Source organism: Protopterus annectens, chromosome 7.part0 (assembly GCF_019279795.1).
Source record: "Protopterus annectens isolate FY-2018-M chromosome 7.part0, PAN1.0, whole genome shotgun sequence".
Classification (NCBI taxonomy): domain Eukaryota; kingdom Metazoa; phylum Chordata; order Ceratodontiformes; family Protopteridae; genus Protopterus; species Protopterus annectens.
The window spans coordinates 1,621,161,341-1,621,178,457 of NC_056739.1; the positions used below are offsets into that span (position 1 = coordinate 1,621,161,341).

At 40.4% G+C, this 17,117-nt stretch overlaps 1 protein-coding gene across 1 annotated transcript in view; it reads left to right on the top strand.

Moving 5' to 3' along the window:
• ZMYND10 (zinc finger MYND-type containing 10) overlaps window positions 1-17,117 on the top strand; it is a 1,873,846-nt gene that overhangs the window by 1,150,023 nt on the left and 706,706 nt on the right. The window contains exon 9 of the mRNA XM_044078166.1: window positions 16,344-16,469. Coding sequence (XP_043934101.1) covers window positions 16,344-16,469 — 126 coding nt within the window. The remainder of the gene's footprint in view (window positions 1-16,343; window positions 16,470-17,117) is intronic.

A 17,117-nucleotide genomic window follows, 5' to 3' on the forward strand; every position in this document is an offset into this window, starting at 1 on the left:
GGTCGGGTAATAGCCCTGTACATGTGGAGATGGCTATTAATGAGTCTCCAATCTAGGATACTCTCTTTGTTGTTAGGTTTACTGATCCTAGTAGGGGAGGATATGATCTGAGTAAATCTGTATAGATTTACATGGATGGTCAGAGATTCTGAGGAACAAATATTCCAGTCGATGTTGAATTCTGCTAGAACAATGGTTTCTTGAGGGTAGTTACTAGACAGCCAAGAGAGGATATATCTTCTAGGGTGCTTGCATTATTACCTGGGGGAATGTAGACACGGGCCATATTAATACTTTTGTTTTTATTAATTTGAAGCTTGGTAATGAGAACTTCAGCATAATCAACACAGGGTGGTTTTGGAGAATCAGAGGTCACATCTAGAGTAGTTTTGTATAGTACAACTACCCCTCCTCCCTTCCTAGCGGTATGGTCTAACCTTAGTATGTTATAACCTGGGGGTAAAACCTTTTATCTGCCATTGATGGTTTTTGCCAGGTTTTAGTAAGACAAAGTATATCCAGGGAATGTGTATCTAAGAGTGCATGCAGGTGGTGGACCTTATTATTTAAACTTCTAATATTTAGGTGAAGGTCTATGTAAAGTTTGTAAGTTAGTGGGAATAGTAGAATTGGGGCTAGGATCAACTAGTGAGGTTGGGCCAGGGTTTGGATGAATGTCCCCATCCCTTGTGAGGTTGCCATGTAGTCTAATTGTGAGCTTCAGGAATTTAAATATTAGTTTTAGGTAATTCTTGGTTTTGGGGTTGATGTGTCTGGATCTAATGGGTTGTTTGTATTTTGTATCCAAGGAGTTAGTCATAAGGGGGATTATTAAGTGGTCTAATTTAATTTGTATTATTGGAGTGGTGGTTTGTCTTCTTGGGTAGTGGTAGCCTAGGTAGAACAGATTTTCGTAGGTGGTGAGAAGATATGGCATTATCATCAAGGGTAGTAGGCAGTATAATAGCATTAATTTGAAAGGTTTCACAACCAATAACAGAGCCATTGTCTAGATATTAACATTGATTTTTGCCCAACTTCAGTAGAGGGATAATTAGGATAGGTAGGTAGGGAGAGTCCTGATAATGCCTGGAGAGTTGTTGATTGGTTCTAAAAAGTGGGAAGTGGTTGTAGAACTATAAATTTAGGACTAGTAGGGGTGGATGAGATTTGGGGGCCGGGCGGGGCTTAACCTGACCATGAGATCTGTAGGGCCTGTATAAGCACGTAAGTACAATGAGGCTTTTTTAAAAATACTTTCTTACCCTTGTTTTTACCTTCAGTATACAATTTTGTATGTAGTATAGTGTTAGTAATCACTTTTTGCTGCCTTTTTGCACATCAAGCTTTCTTCTGCCAATTTTCTGCTATTTATGTAGTTTTAGGGCTGCTTAGAAACTTAGATATGCTAGCTAGGAAGTCCTTACAGATAGATGTAGGAGTAACCCAGTTTAGTATTTTAGGGTTGATTGTGGGGCTTTGAGGGATTACTGGTAGCGCTGTAGATCCTGTATGGCTAAACAATATAGTTCATACAGACATAATAAGGTAATATTAACCTTGGCAGATATTTTCAGAGTCGAGGGACAGTGCAGGAAAGTTTCCAGTTAGGTTTCAGCAGGGGAGATGTCCTTCTAGCATTCAAGCCTTTCAGGGATCTAACAGATAGAGGGGGATAGTACCTGATGATAGATACATAAGTTAATATATGTGCTAAGTAGAGGGTCCTTCAGCCAGTAGAATATAGCACTGTTAAGAACATTTATTTTCTATAAGGGTATAATGCCTTCCACACATTATCTACTGCACAGAAAGGGACAAAATGTGGAGGTGTGTCAATAGTCATCAAAAACGGTCACACCTCAAGACTGGTTTAGCAGTATAATGTACTTGAGCATCTCCATATCCAACCTATCATAAACAAAACCCCATACCGTATCATTGCAAGCTATAGGTCCCCATATCTGAGACCCAGGATACCCATACCACATACTAACACTGGAGTCACTTTGCATTGAACCCAACACCATAATGCTGGGCAACTTCACCTACCCCACTATAAACTAGGAGTCATACACTACTTTCAGTACAAAAGTCCAAATAGCCGTGTACTATGTCAACAAAAAATTCTCTGGACTAACTAGTCTGTACTCCCACTAAGGCATCAACATCATTACCTCATTCTTACAAACATGAGGGAGCTTAGCACCCACCCATATGTAACATCCTCATGTGTCAGGTTGAACTATAAAGCTGTCTCATTTGGAATTAACTAAAATCTGTGCCCACCCCTCTCCCCATCTAACCCTTGAGCATTTAGGATTCATTCCAAAGCAATCCTCCTACAGCTGAGAGCTACCCTGGCAAAATATCAAGCACCCCTCCCCCAAAAAGCTGTGTGGACTCTGCTACCTATGCTGAATTGTTCACAGAAACCCTATGCCATCATGTAAACAGCTGCACTGAGACAGTTATACCCACCAGGAATAAACACAGGAGTAGTTCAAGGAACAAGCCACCCTGGTGGAATCCCAGTATCAACAAGTTGTTTAACAAAAGTAAGAAAACCATGGCCAAAAGTGCAATTACCAGCAAGGCAAGAAATCCTTCATCAAGTTAAATACTCAACTTAAGGAGTCTTATCAAGTCCACTAAGCCAAATTTGAAGTGACGATAACTTCTCAGGCAAAGGACAACCACAAGGCCTTCTTCAGCTATGTCTGCAGCCTCAAAGGTAATACACAACAGTATGTTGAGCTAGTTGTAAATGGAACCAACTATAAAAAGTAGGAGGATATAGCAAACTTACTGGCTGTACCGCTTTTATGTCCAGATTTTCATAGAATGTCCACATTATTGACTCAAATTATTGGTCTGTTCATCATAAAATTTGTGGTTTTCTGGCAAATCACTGAGGATTGAAGTCACTAAATAATGGCAGATGTTTGCATTTCAGTCTTTATATCCTTCAGAAAATACATGCTAATGCAAATCCTGTATTCTGTAAGTTTCTGAGTTTATAAAAGCAATATTTAAAAATCTGTACTTATTTTTTGGGCCTTTCTTCCCCCATTTTTTTGGCTTTGTCCAGAGTTCTTGCACTAAGGGGCTGACAGGTATGCAACTGGCTGATAAATTTAGCTCCAATTTTGATCCCTGTTTGCACCCAGCACCTCTCAAAAGATGCATTCTATCATTACTCCTTCAGCTATCACAACAAACAAGTCTTCAATGAGCTCTCCTAGGCAAAAGATTACTGCATCTGTGGGTCCTGATAGTATCCCGGGATACCTCTTGAATAGCGTGAAACATAACCTATCAAGATCCCTAAAATCACTGTTGAGCCTTAGCCTTCTAACTTGCATTGTACCTTGCGAATGGAAGATTGCAACAATTATCCCTCTGCATAATGGCTAGCTGTCTACTGATGCTGGTAACTAAAGATCCCTCTGACTTGTCTCATATGTAAAGCCATGGAAAGAATTGTTATGGATATTATAAGTAAAGACATAAGAAACATTCAGATACTGGCTCCAATACAGTTTGGTTTCATCAAAAGCAGATTGTGCCTACTTAACCTGTTGCACTTTTTCAAAAAAGCCACCAAAGCTGTGAACAAGGGCAAAATGGTATACACTGTCTATCTTGACCTGATCAAAGCAGTCAACACTATTCCCCACTCAGATATTGTAGACAAACTCACAGAACATTTGTGAGACATATTTAAGCTGTTAAGAGTACTTGCATATGCTTACTAGAGGTGGGCTGACTTTTTCCTGCTAACAGTGTTTTTTTTTGGTTTGAGTACTTGCATATGTATTTGGTGACACTGTACAGGCCACTCCTAAATAGCCTTGCTTAGTCAGACTACCAGTTGATTAATAGTAACATAACACAGTAGGACTGAACATCCTTTGTAAGGGCCTTATAGTAGCTGATAAATAAGGGTGGCTGGTGGCAGCTGGTACTACCTTATAGTTTGGGCAGAAGGGGGCATATCTACTAAATCTGTGCCAGCCTTCCCCAGGTGTGTGTGTGTTTGTATATTAATAAAATCTTAGAGTGTGTGTGTGTGTGTGTGTGTGTGTGTGTGTGTGTGTGTGTGTGTGTGTGTGTGTGTGTGTCAGCTACTTGGGTAGGGACATGAAGTATTGGTTGGACAGAGAGGGTGCTGGAGGTTTTAGCTTGGCCACTCATCTAATATATCAACCCTATAGCTGTGCCAGTGGGAAGTCTTACTGGGGATCTTGAGAAAGAGGGAGAAACCAGCCCCAGACTGACTGTGATCTCTGTTTGCTCTTAAGGGAAATTGCATTTTACTGTCTATGTACTTGTCATCTTCACATTGTGTATGCCCCTCACTGTTGCCAATGGTGAGGATTGAGGCTCCTTGATTACTGGGCCAGTGCAGGGCATTACAAAGGGTAACGCATCCAGGTCCAAAGATGTCATCGTCCTGATATACTTAGTCCTCATTATACCAATCATTGAGTACAAAACTCCCTTCAGTATGTACTGGACCAGCCATATGCAACAACTGTAACTCCCCCAGAGGTTTTCAAAAAGAATAGAAGGCGTAAACCACATGGAATATGTAGAAAACCTCCTAGAGATTACTGAGAGATTATTTATGCCTGGCTTACAAGGCATCATCTGATCTAGTACTGATGGACTTGCTGCACATCTGCAAGTATAACAGCATTAGGAGTACCCAATTGAAAGGCCTAAACCTTGTTTGCATCATAAAAAGAGCATGTTGGAGGGAAAGCTATGTATTTCAGAGACTACTCCTAGTCTGGAAGAGGCTTCTGATCCATATGAACCAAAGTTTGTTCGTTACCCTGTTCAAACTCAATATGAACCAATGGATGAGGAATAAAAATTTATCCCTAGACTGGCACCTGTGCCCTGACGGACAGAGACAGCTTGTAAATTCTTGGCTACCTAAAACAATTTATCCTATCATTCCACATATGAGAAACTTGGCTAGGCTTAAAAAGACCTCCTAGGGCTGTTAGCTTAGTAATTGCCTATGAACCTATGAAAAATGGCCACAGTCATATATATTTCAAGTTGCTGCCGTCATACCTATGCACAGCATGCCTCCTTGTTCCTACCCCCAAAAGACAGCCATAGTTTGTGAACCTCACTGTCAGACTGGTAAGAAGCTAAAAACAATGGAACATAACATATTTCAACCTGTTGTTGTCAGATATATAAATAGCATGCCTCCTTATACTTCCTCAAAAGATAGTCCCTGTTATATGCACCTGATCTTTCGGAGGAAAGTTAAAAAAAATTACATTAATGTTTCCAATTTGTTACTCCTAGACAGCATACTGCAACCTATACAAGCTGCAGTGACCCTCTGTGCTCTCTTCTGAAGTTTGTGAGGAAAGTTAAAGAAATAATAACCACACTATCAGCAGCTCAACAAAAGATATAGTGACTTGAGTACATCACTAAGATTTAGGAAGAAATTTAAAGAAATAAGAGCACTGTCCCCAGCAGAAACTACTAAGCCTGTATCAAAATCGACAAATGTAGCCTTGGACTGGGGAGAGAGCATGATGCCCCCAGATGCTCTGAATGTTCTGAGTAGTAGTTTATGCTTTACTATTTGAAAGATGGTTTAACCTGAGCAAATCACAGTAGAGTCTGTTACTTTCATCCAGACACCCTCCACCCCTACAAGGCAGTTACATCCATTTCTCTGCACATTTCAGATATTTGACTGGGATAGAAGAGGGTGTCCATGTAAAGTAGTTCACCACTGCTCCAGGCAAGCAGTTGCCACATATTAAAGTATTCCAGGTAGCTTTACATATTTTGCATTAAATAGGCAAAGCCAGAATAATGAGCAAACAACAACAGGCAGCTAGTCTGTTTCCCCCTGCAGACAGTCCCAACCATTATAGCTACTTTGTGCATATCGCAGATATCCAGTTAAGTAGTCCACCTTACTTCATGCAAATGCAGACTAGTCTTGAAAGCCAGATAGTGACTGTTTAAACTCACCAAAGAACAACAAGTTAGTTACTATAAAGAGACTGCTCCAATCCCACTCAGAAGTTACAGCTCCTTTTGTTTGCATTTCAGACTCTTGTGATACAACATATGGCAATAATTTTTTTTATTTCAGCTGTATGAACTTCCACTCAAACAGTAGTCATACATTAAAAGTATCCCAAGTTGCTTCACACAAAGCACGGTAATCCTGCAAATGCACGGTGGTCCTGAAGAGCCAGATGGTGACTGTTTAAACTAAGAAAAACAGCAAGAGGGTCCATTGCCTAATATGAACAGCTGCCACCCCTACACATCAACTGTTGCTAAAACTGACAGCCATGTATTGTTATTTTAGCTTTCCTTCACATAAATAGTAGCATACCTGTCAACCTCCAAACATTAAAAGTCATAGCACTAGTCTTTAAAATCCATCATAGTGTGTGAGAAAGGGAAGACATGTATTATTTTTCACAATAAAAGGTCTTTATAATCTAGACCCTATGGAATTATAGGCTCAGTTCCTGTATTTAATAAATTATGTACTCAACATGTGTAATATTTTGAAGAATACCATAAATCTAGGTGGAGGAAGGCCAAATCTATAAGAGAGAATTGTGGCACAATGCCTAAATTATGCAGTTGAGGGGTATGAACAGTAGTCCCACATTGTAGCATTACTGTGATTTGTGAGAAGGAGCTTGGAATACTTCATAGTCAGAATAATAAACAAAAAGCAGCCATTAGTCATATTACCCCACAGACAGGCCAGCATTTTCTGTTACTGAAATTCATTTAGGTAGTAGAACAACAGGTTTTGCATCGACAAACATTTAGTGGGGGGGGGCACAGACCTCCTAAGATTTGTATTTTTCACTGGCCGTAATCCTCAGTAGTTTACCAGGAAATAAAATTGCAAGAGACATACCTCTTAACCCATAAACAGAAGAAATATATACTGATTGTTTTAATATTTACTGCTCAAAAGTCTCTTGGATAAGACATACCAGACCATAAATATCCAACTACTCCTTGTATTTACTTTAAAAATACCGAACAGTGATTGGATTGCTAATATTTTGCAGAAGGATGTGGCTGAATACAAATGGTACACTAAGAAAGAGCTATTTCTTTTTTTCCACTAAAAACCAGATGTACTGAAAACTTGCACTTGTGTGTACAACACAAATTAATGAAAAAGAGACAAAAAAGTTATTCTTCAAGCCACTTAACTAAATATTACACTTTTAAAAAATATTTATTGTGCAGTTATGTTAAACTGAAAAAAAAATATATAGATCTGATGTCAATCTTCATTTATTCCTTGACCTGTGAGTTTGGTTCCAAAATGGGAACCGACTCAGCTGTACTACAACCCGCGAGGACCAAAAACTCTCAAGCTTTTTTTCCTACCCATAACGTTCCTCTCTATTTTACCTCAGATTTCATTTGCCGCTTCCAGTGTCAGACACATTGCCAAACCTCTTGAGCTAAGTACAGTTAGATTTTAAAATTCTCTAGCTATTTAACTGTTGTAGTCTCCGTTACTTCACTAGTCTCTCTATATTAGTTTTATAAACTCGCTACTGTATATTTTCTCTTTTGCTCCTTTCCTTTCTGTCCTTTTTCACTTCAGTGAAATCTTCACTGCTATAGTTGATAGACCTTCTTTCATTTTCTCACTTTCCAGTTTATAAAGAAGAAGAAAAAAAGTGTTTTCTCATATATACCACTGGCATTTTTTTGTCTACCATTGTTGGTAGTACTTCTGTATGAACTGTACATTTCTGTTTTTCTGTACATATACCTTTGTACCCCTGGATGTTCTTGGCCTACCATTGTTGGTAGCACTTTACAGTAATTATTTTCCCCTATCTCAAATTTCCAGTTGTCTTTTGCATGCTATTGTTTTATCTCCTCTAGATATGGATGATAAAGGAAAGGGCACTTTGGCTTTAAAAAAATTCCATAAGTGCAATAAGAAAATGCCTAATTCTGATGGTCATTCACTATTTGTGTATTGCTTAGGCTCATTACATCTAGAAGAAGACTATTCAATATGTCATGGATTCAGTCACCGAGCCTTAATTGAATGAAAGAACAAATTAATGTTAAAAGCCATGCTTAAATCTTCTTTTGAGGAGGCCTTATCTGGTTGCAGATGTAAGACGGACCCTTCTTCCTCCTCCTCCTCCTCTTCAAAAACCGAAAAACATAAGAAGAAAAGTCACTTGGCACCGACCTCCCCTTTGGCACCGGTGACTAAGAAATCTAAACTAGAGGTTGCACAAATGGCTATGGAACCAAAAGCCTCGGCTCTGAGACTGCTTGCATCTTTGGTACTGGAGCAGACATTACAAAAACAGGACAAGACTTCGAAACTGACAACCTCAGTTCCATCCACTATATCTGTGCTGACACCTACAGTTCCTACAATATTTCTAGAAGAAGCAGAGTTGATGTTTCAAAGCACATAATATTTCCCATGAATATATAGATCCCTATGTGGGAAAAATGCCTAGTCCCTTTTTGGAGAGACCTAAATCTCCGTACACCCAATCAGTTCACTCCACCAACAGCTTAATCAGAATTGGGCATGCTGAGGCTAATGGATCAGGTTCTTACAGCAAGAGGATTGCCTTCTATGTCCTCGGTTCTGACTATCTCCAGTTCTGGAACTACTTTCTCCATGACTCCACCAAATCTTCTACCTCTGACCCCATCTGTGGTTTTGGAGACTCAGACTATGATCCCTCCAGCACTGACTGTTTCTGTTTCAGCCAGATCCTTTTCTCAGGGGCCAACTACTACCCTGAGCTCTTTGGTCCTCTCAGAACTGGAGGATTTCTGGTGTGTGGGTTCCACTGTCGGTTTCGAGGGCCATGTTTTGACTTCAGATTTTTCAGAACTGTCCCTGCACCTCAGAGCCTTGGCACATGTGAGCTCCACTCCAGCTTTGACATAGAGAGTGGTTTCCTCGGAGCTAGGAGTGACCTCTGTTCCGAGGCAGTCATTCTCGGTTCTGGGCTCCCTTTCCTCTGAGGGGACCTGCCTTCCATGCAATGGAGAGATGGCTTTGTCCTTGATGGGCACCCAGTTGTCTGCTCCCCGATTGGAGTTCATCCCTGACCCTTCCTCTCATTCTGACTCTCAACCAGCCTCTGCATTGGAACAGTGAGGGCTGAAACTGCAGGGTACACATGTCCAGGTTTTATCCTCTTCTGACGCTTCAGATTTTCCCACTGAAGAAGTTCCTCACAAGAGAAAGTGCAAGAGGAAGCACTTGGATTCCCCGAAAGAATCTGTCACTGAGGATACTAACTAAAATGAAGCGGAGGGTTCCCCTAGGTCACCCCTGAAGATGTCTCCCTTGGAGACATCCTTGAGATTCTTAAACAGAGGGTTGGCTGAAAGTCCCAACATCTTTCCCCAGAGGAGTCAGTATACTTGCAAGCTTTTGACTCTCACCGATTTACTTCTTAGGTAACTTCACCAGCTGATGATCTCATCAAGCTGATCACATAGTGGACGTGGAAGGCTCCTGATTCCATAGAGCAAATCCCTAAGAGGCCAGATAAAATTATCTCAGCTCCTGAAGATTTTCAGTTTTGGGTAAAGGGTTAGCAATAGATGCCTTGGTGGTTGCGGCAGCCATAGCGAAAGAACTGTCTGAGGAGAGTTCCACCATCCATCCTCCCAGTTGAGAGTTTCAGGTGATGGATAGATTCAGGAAGCAGGTATACACTTCATCAACCTTTGCTATATGGTCATTTAACTTTATGGCACATTTCACTAGACTCCAAAGGGATATGATTAAGAAGTTATCAAATACCCTTGTAGAGCCGTATCTGAAGAAGTCCAAGAAAAGGTTGCTTCTCAGTAGGCTACCGTTGAGTCCATATCCAACTCTTCTATGAGGCTCATAGAATATGTAGCCAAAGGGATGACCAGAGCAGTGGGTTCTACCGTAGCTATAAGGAGAAACACCTGGAGGCACTTAAGCAAATTTGTGGAGCCATTCAAGTCTTTGTTTGTCAGTGCACCTTTTGATGGATCTTCTCTTGTTGGACCAAAAGGTCGAGGGACCTTGTCCAGGTGTGAGAAAGATGGGAAGACCCTTTCTGCAGTGGGTGTACATTTTTTTATTCCTCAATGGTCCTTTTCTAGGAACCAGAGGAGTGGAAAAATGTGGTTCCGAAAGTCCCAAGAGCCTTTCCAGGACACATATGATAGCAGCTCCTCCTGGGGCAGAGGGGGAGTTTTAACAGAAGACGCAATCTACATGGCAGAGATGGCCTGCAAAATCAGGGTTCCAGCAATTCGTTCTCGGCCAAGTCTTACCAGCACTCCTGAAAGGAGGCCTGATTGCTTGCTTCTGGAAGCAGTTGGGGGACGATTATCCTTACACCAACATGCCTGGCTACAAATAACTACACATGTTTGGGTGCAAAGGATTATTACCAGAGAACACCATTCCCAAAAAATTCAAAAGGATCCCTGATGTTCCACCCAGTCAGAGGGAACCAGCAGTTTGAGAAATTGAAAAACTGCTAGACAAAGAGTCGTCCAACACGTCCCCCCCGACCAGAAAAAATCCAGAATTTACTCAAGATTCTTTGGACTGGAGACCAATTTTGGATCTCAGTGTTTTGATCAAATCTGTTTGACAAACACAATTCTGGATAGTCATGGTTCAGTCCATCCTTTCCTTTTTAGGAAAGCAAGATTGGATGTGCTCAGTGGATCTCCAGGACATGTATTACCACATCAAGATGGACAAGCACTCCAGGAGATTTCTCCACTTCTGGCTGGAAGCTAATCACTACCAATTCAGAGCCCTGCCCTTTGGTCTCAACACAGCCCCCAGGATGTTCATCAAATGCATGTTAGTAGTAGCATCTCATTTGAGACTACACAGACACCAAGTATTTCCTTATTTAGACGACTGGCTCATCACCGCTCCCACCAAACATCTTTACAAAATTCAAGAGACTATATCCTTCAGACTTGTGCCTACCTTGGAATCACAATAAACCATGAAAAATCTCATCTGATCCCAACACAGAATTTGGAATTTATCGGGGCAAATCTATATACAAACACATAGCTTCCCTTTCCTTTCCCCATTTAGAAAAGATCAGGTTTCAAGTCAGGAGAATCAGCAGCAGCAAGACAGTAGCTACAAGTCTGGTACTGCAGGCTGTAGGTTCTATGTCAGTGACCATTACTTTGGTACCTCTAGCAAGATTCCACAATCGGATTCTACAATGGCTTCTTGCATCCCCATGGTCCATTCTTCATCAGCCAATGTCGCATAATATTTTAGTGACCAACCGTTGCAAAAGGGATCTTCTCTGGTGGATTCACTCCACAGATATTCTAGCAGGACGGCATTTCACACAACCCCATCCCAAGGCCATAGTGACCACGGATGCCTCCCACATCATGTGGGGGAGTATTATCTGGGCAAGACAGTCCAAGGCACTTGGTCACTTACAGAGGCCAGCTTGCGTATCAGTGTCCTAGAAATGAGGGAGTGCAATTAGGGCTGCAGGCCTTTCAAGCTGTTCTTCCTCCAGGGATGATTGTGATCCAGACATGTCAACCATCTGAAACATCAGCAAACAAGGGGGAACTAAGTCTTATCCCCTTTGCCGAGAAGCACTTAGAGCTTGGGAGTGGGTGATGTCTTCCAACCACTTTCTAATAGCAATGCATATTCCAGGGACTTCCAGTGTGATACTGGACAAGCTGAGCAGATGCATCCTAATGCTTCATGACTGGTTTCTCAACCCAAAAGTGGCACAAATTATTTTTCGCAGCTAGGGCAAGACTTGCTGCAACCTCTTTGTATTGCCTCTAAACAAGTGCAGCAGCTACTTTGCCCTGGTACCCACTCCAAGGGAATCCCCGAAAGACACTGTTCTTCACAACTGGCACTTGGGACTTCTATACGCCTTTCCCTCCTATACCATTAATCCCTCAATTTCTGAAGAAAGCAACCAGGTTGAAGAGCAAAGTGATTCTCATTGCCCATTCTGGCCTCGACAGATATGGTTCCCTTTCCTCTAGCCTCATCTGATTCAGCAACCGTGGACTCTGGAACCAGCTCCAGATCCCCTATCCCATCCAGAGGGATTAGTTCATCCAAACCTTCAGAACCTAAAGCTCACAACGTGGCTTCTCCCATTCCATTGATTATCAGGCATAACACTGTGTCTTCGCCAATCTGTAAGATTATTTTGGCTCACACAAGCTTTCCACTAGAAAACTTTATTGTAACAAATGGAAACATTCTCATGTTAGTTCTCATAATGATATTGGTCCTTTCTCAGCCCCATCACAAAAATGTTACTACTTTTTGATGAAGCTTCTGCCTTTACCATCAGGATTCAACTAGCGGCCATTTCAAACTTTCACAATGGATTACAGGAAGCCTCATTAATGTCTCATAAACTTTGCAAGGCTTTTAGCAAGTACTGCAACTGCAGGGCTCCAAAATACTGAAAGCATAACACAAAAAGCGAAGCCAGCAGACAATGGCAAAACTGTGAATTTATTAGACACCTATAAAATACATAGGTAGACACCTGATGAAGGCTAAGTTATAGTGTTAGTCGAAACCGGTTTGTTGCTTTGGACTACCTATGTACTTTATAGATGTCTAATATATTCACAGTTTTGCCATTGTCTGCTGGTTTTGTTTTTTGTCTTATATTTTTTGAAAGGAACCTTGATGCTGAAGCCTCCTTATGAAGACCCATATGTTTCATAGGATCTCAGTTTGGTTCTACACATTTTGATATACCCCCCTTTTGAGCCTGCAGCCACTTGTGAGCTGAAGTACTTGTCTTGGAAAACAGCTTTATTAATAGCCATTACCTGTGCTAGAAGTAAGGTGAATACTGTGTGCACTTATTACACATCAACAGACAATTGCGTTTCTAACTTCATAGAACAAAACTTATCAGAAAATCTGATCAACCATTTATTGCCTTTTCTAATGCTAGACTAGTATCCAAAGCTATGCTTTCTAGATGGTTGAAAGACTGCATATCCTTCCTATACACCAAAAAGAATGTTAAATTACCTGGACCTGTAAAGGCTCACTCTACCAGAGCGATAGCCACTTCAACAGTTTTTCACTCCAGAGCTTCCTTGGATGACATTTGCAGAAGCAACCTGGGCTACCCTGCATACCTTTACTACTCATTACAAATTGGATTTGGCCTCCAGGGAAGAGCGTCCTTTGGTTCTGTGGTGCTCAGGAATATACTTCCATGAGTCCACCCAAGGTAAAAAGTAGCTGTGGACCCTGTCCCACAGGTTAAGGATTAAATGAAGATTGACAACATCAGATAAAGAAGTTATGTACTCATCATATGTTCCATCTGTGTTGCTGATATTCATTTATCCTTGACCCCACTCCCTCCAACACCCATCCTTTGATATCTTTTGGTGGAATGAGCTGTATCCTTATTTACAATTCTTTTAACCATTCTGTACCAGATATGGTCTCCACAGAAGTACTTTAAGGACACATATCTTTTCTGTCAGTCAGCAAACTCGAGCTGAAATAAAATTGAGAGGAGCATTATGGGTAGGGAAAAAGCTGAGGAGTTTTTGGTCCTCCCAGGTTGTAGTACAGCTGAGTCACTTCCAATATTGGAACCAAACCCACAAGTCAAGGATAAATGAAGATCGACAACACATATAGAATGTTATGGTGAGTACATAACTTCTTTTTCAGTTAAATAAATAGTTTGTCATATTCCAGAAAAAAAACAGTAGTGGAAGTAGTCACACCCTGCTCATACAATAGGGATGCTTGTCTAGTTTGTAACTGAAGACTCACTCAGCACCCATGCACTGGATGGATAGAGGATTTTAATAACCAGTTATGTGCTGATGTATGTGATTGTACAATGAATGGCAAGGGACTCTGTAAGGCCAGCGAAGTTCACTGTTCTGTTTTTATCCCACTACCACGTATAATGCCAAAACATAATGACTTGCTCAGCCTATCACCTTTACTAGTCATGATGTAGATATGGTACAAAATAGATTATAAAGACCCTCTGCTATATCACTTAAGTCTACAGAGCCAGTTTACACACTCAACAAGTCTTGTCAAGTAGAAAGAACTGATGGTTTAGGCAAATGAAGTAAGAAGGATGTTAATGGATGGTGCAGTGGTGCAGCGGTAGCATTTTCTCACAGCAAGAGGTTCTCCAGTTCGATTCTCAGCTAGGGTGCCTTCTGTGCTGAGTCTGCATGTCCTCACTGTGTTCGTGTGGGTTTCCTCTGGGTACTCTGGTTTCCTCCCACATTACAAAGACATGTCTGGAGTGTTTCTCCCCTGGCCTGCGCTGAAAATTGGCTTCATTCCAAGTTGGACTTTCCCGGTAAACAAATGTTAAATAAATAATAATGGATAAAATATCCATTTGTATGTGTGTTTTGTAGGTTAGGTGACTTTGTAAGGCCAACAGTGCTTTCTGTTCTTAAAATACACTCATCATCTGTAATCCTATGATGCTATCAGAAGAGAGAGGTAAAAGGTAAACTCTGAAGAGTGCTTAATGAATGAATAATAAAAGTGAGACAAAAAATGGAGAGAGAAACTCCCCAAATTACGGACAGATTTTAAATATCCTTATAAACTTAGGAGGTTGCTAGAATAACAAGTTTTGCATTAGCATGCATTTTCTGAATGATGTGAGGGCTGAAGCTTAAATGTTTCTAATTATTTAGTGACTTCTGAACTTAATGATTTGCCAGAAAACAGTTGAGAGGTATGCAGAGGACAGGAACAGGGTAAGCAAAGTCAGGTACATTCTGCAAAATCAGGGACAACTGAGGACTAGCCAGACCCTAGCCATCCAACATATCTGGTTGTCTGCCAGTAATAAAAAAATGAATGAATGAATTAATTTTTATAGCAAAGAAATGCCGGTTTTCTTTACAATAAAATAAATACCTGAAAAGCTCCCTACAAGAGAAGAAAGAACAGCATCCTAGTGACCCAATTAGTTTGTTTGTACCTAAGGCTGTCAGTGCAAGAAAGTGTTGCTTTTCTGATCTGGGGAAGGAAATGTTTTTTCTGAAAGTATGCGTATGTCTTATTTTTAATATTTTTTCAGTGCTGTTCTCTACGTTTTATTTGTTTTTGGTTATAAATAATATATTTATGTATGTGTGCTATTTAGTATGCATGTTCCTCAGAAATTGTAATTGGTCGGTCAGTTATAGGCTTAACAGGTTGCTGCTGGCTTGCTCCCTTGTCAATAGTAACAGCAGCTGACAACAAAAGATATTTTGGTTACTGGTAGTATAGCGTCACACCACTGTTAGTAGTGTCTGACAGCAGCAGGGATTTTTTTTCTTTGTCCTTTTATCATTAGTAGCTGGCAACAAGTTAAAACATTTCTTTTCCTTTCTTCATTTTTTTTGCACTGCTAAGAGTTTCAGTATTTAATGTTTACCTTCAGTTGTGTGACATCAGTCTGTGCTTTGATCTTTCCACATGCTACAATGGATTTTTGGAACTAGGACTAATATGACATAGATTATTAGGGTATACTTTACAAAGTAAAATTCTGGTCACACAACTGGGGAGAAAAATTAAATGCCTACTAATTTCAAATCACTGCCAGTACAGAAATTGAAACTCTACTGTCATTATACCTCTCAACTGTCCAGATTTTTGCCTCATATATTTAGTCTGTTCCTCATAGAATTTGTGTTTTTCTGGCATATCGTTGGGGATTGAAGTCACTACATAATGACAGACATTTGAGTTTCAGACTTTATACTCATCGGAAAATGTATGCTAATACAAAATCTGTTATTCTATCAACTTTCTAAGTTTATACAAGCAATATTTAAAATTGTCCCTATTTGTGGGCTTTTGCACACCCCCAATATTTTTGGCTATGTCCAGAATTCTTGCACTAAGAGGTTAAGATGTATGACTGTGAGTGATTCCCTATGGAGAGTAATAATTGACAAACTGCAACACAAAGAAGTATACTCAACAAATTGAAACTTCATTCACTTTAATGTCGATGAAGATATGAAAGCCTGTATAGAGAATATTTATATGCAAATTATAATAGGTGATCAAGAAGATAACTGCCAAAGTTAATTGTTCTTTGAGGAAGTCAGCTAGTGTGCAGGCTATAAAATACAGTCAGCATTGTATAATTACATAGCAACATAGGAGAATGATAAAATAGTACGAAATGGTAGGATTTATACATGGTCACTGCAAATAAATTAACCGCATTTGCTTTCCTAATCTATATAGTTATACTGCACTCCTTTCTTTTTGTTAGCTTCGCAGATTCTTGACAGAAGTACTCATTGATCAGTTGCCAAACCTTGTGGAACTACAGAAGTTTCTTAGTCATCTTTCTGTGGTGGAACCACCACCTCCAAAGAAGGAACTCATTTTGCAACAGGTAAGGCACTGTAGTAAACAACTATCCTAGGCTATTATGGCAGTGAGAAGGTGTGTGTGTGTGTGTGTGTGTGTGTGTGTGTGTGTGTGTGTGTGTGTGTGTGTGTGTGTGTGTGTCTTTTTTTTTTTGTCTTTTGTAGACTGAGTTTCTGTCACTTGGCTAATGGCCTCTGTTCAGGAGAAGCCTAGAAATTTTTGTCAGGGCATGGGAGAAAATCCTCTACCCTTTTTGAAGTACTGGGTGGTATCAGAGTACTTTCACCAGTATTCTTTCACTTTCTTACAGAAGCTATGCCCCCTGCACACCCCTGCAGATGAAATATACCAACTCCGAGATCGCACTACTTTGAGAACAGTGGTAAACTCTAAACATACATACCATTCAATTACTACCACTTCTACATCTTATCAACATTTTGTAACGCCATAAATTTCACAGCGACACCACAACCTTGGAAGGCAATATCTGCCATACCTGTTTTTATGTCCCTACTATAAATCCTTAAAGAGACAGCCAAGACGTAAATGATTTACCGTTTCACTTTTACTTACATTTCAGTATTCTGGGAGTCAACCTTATAAAGTTTTGGGAATATGCTTACTCGGGTTTGTGGTCTCAGTTTTCCAGTCTTTGAATTTATGAGATTTC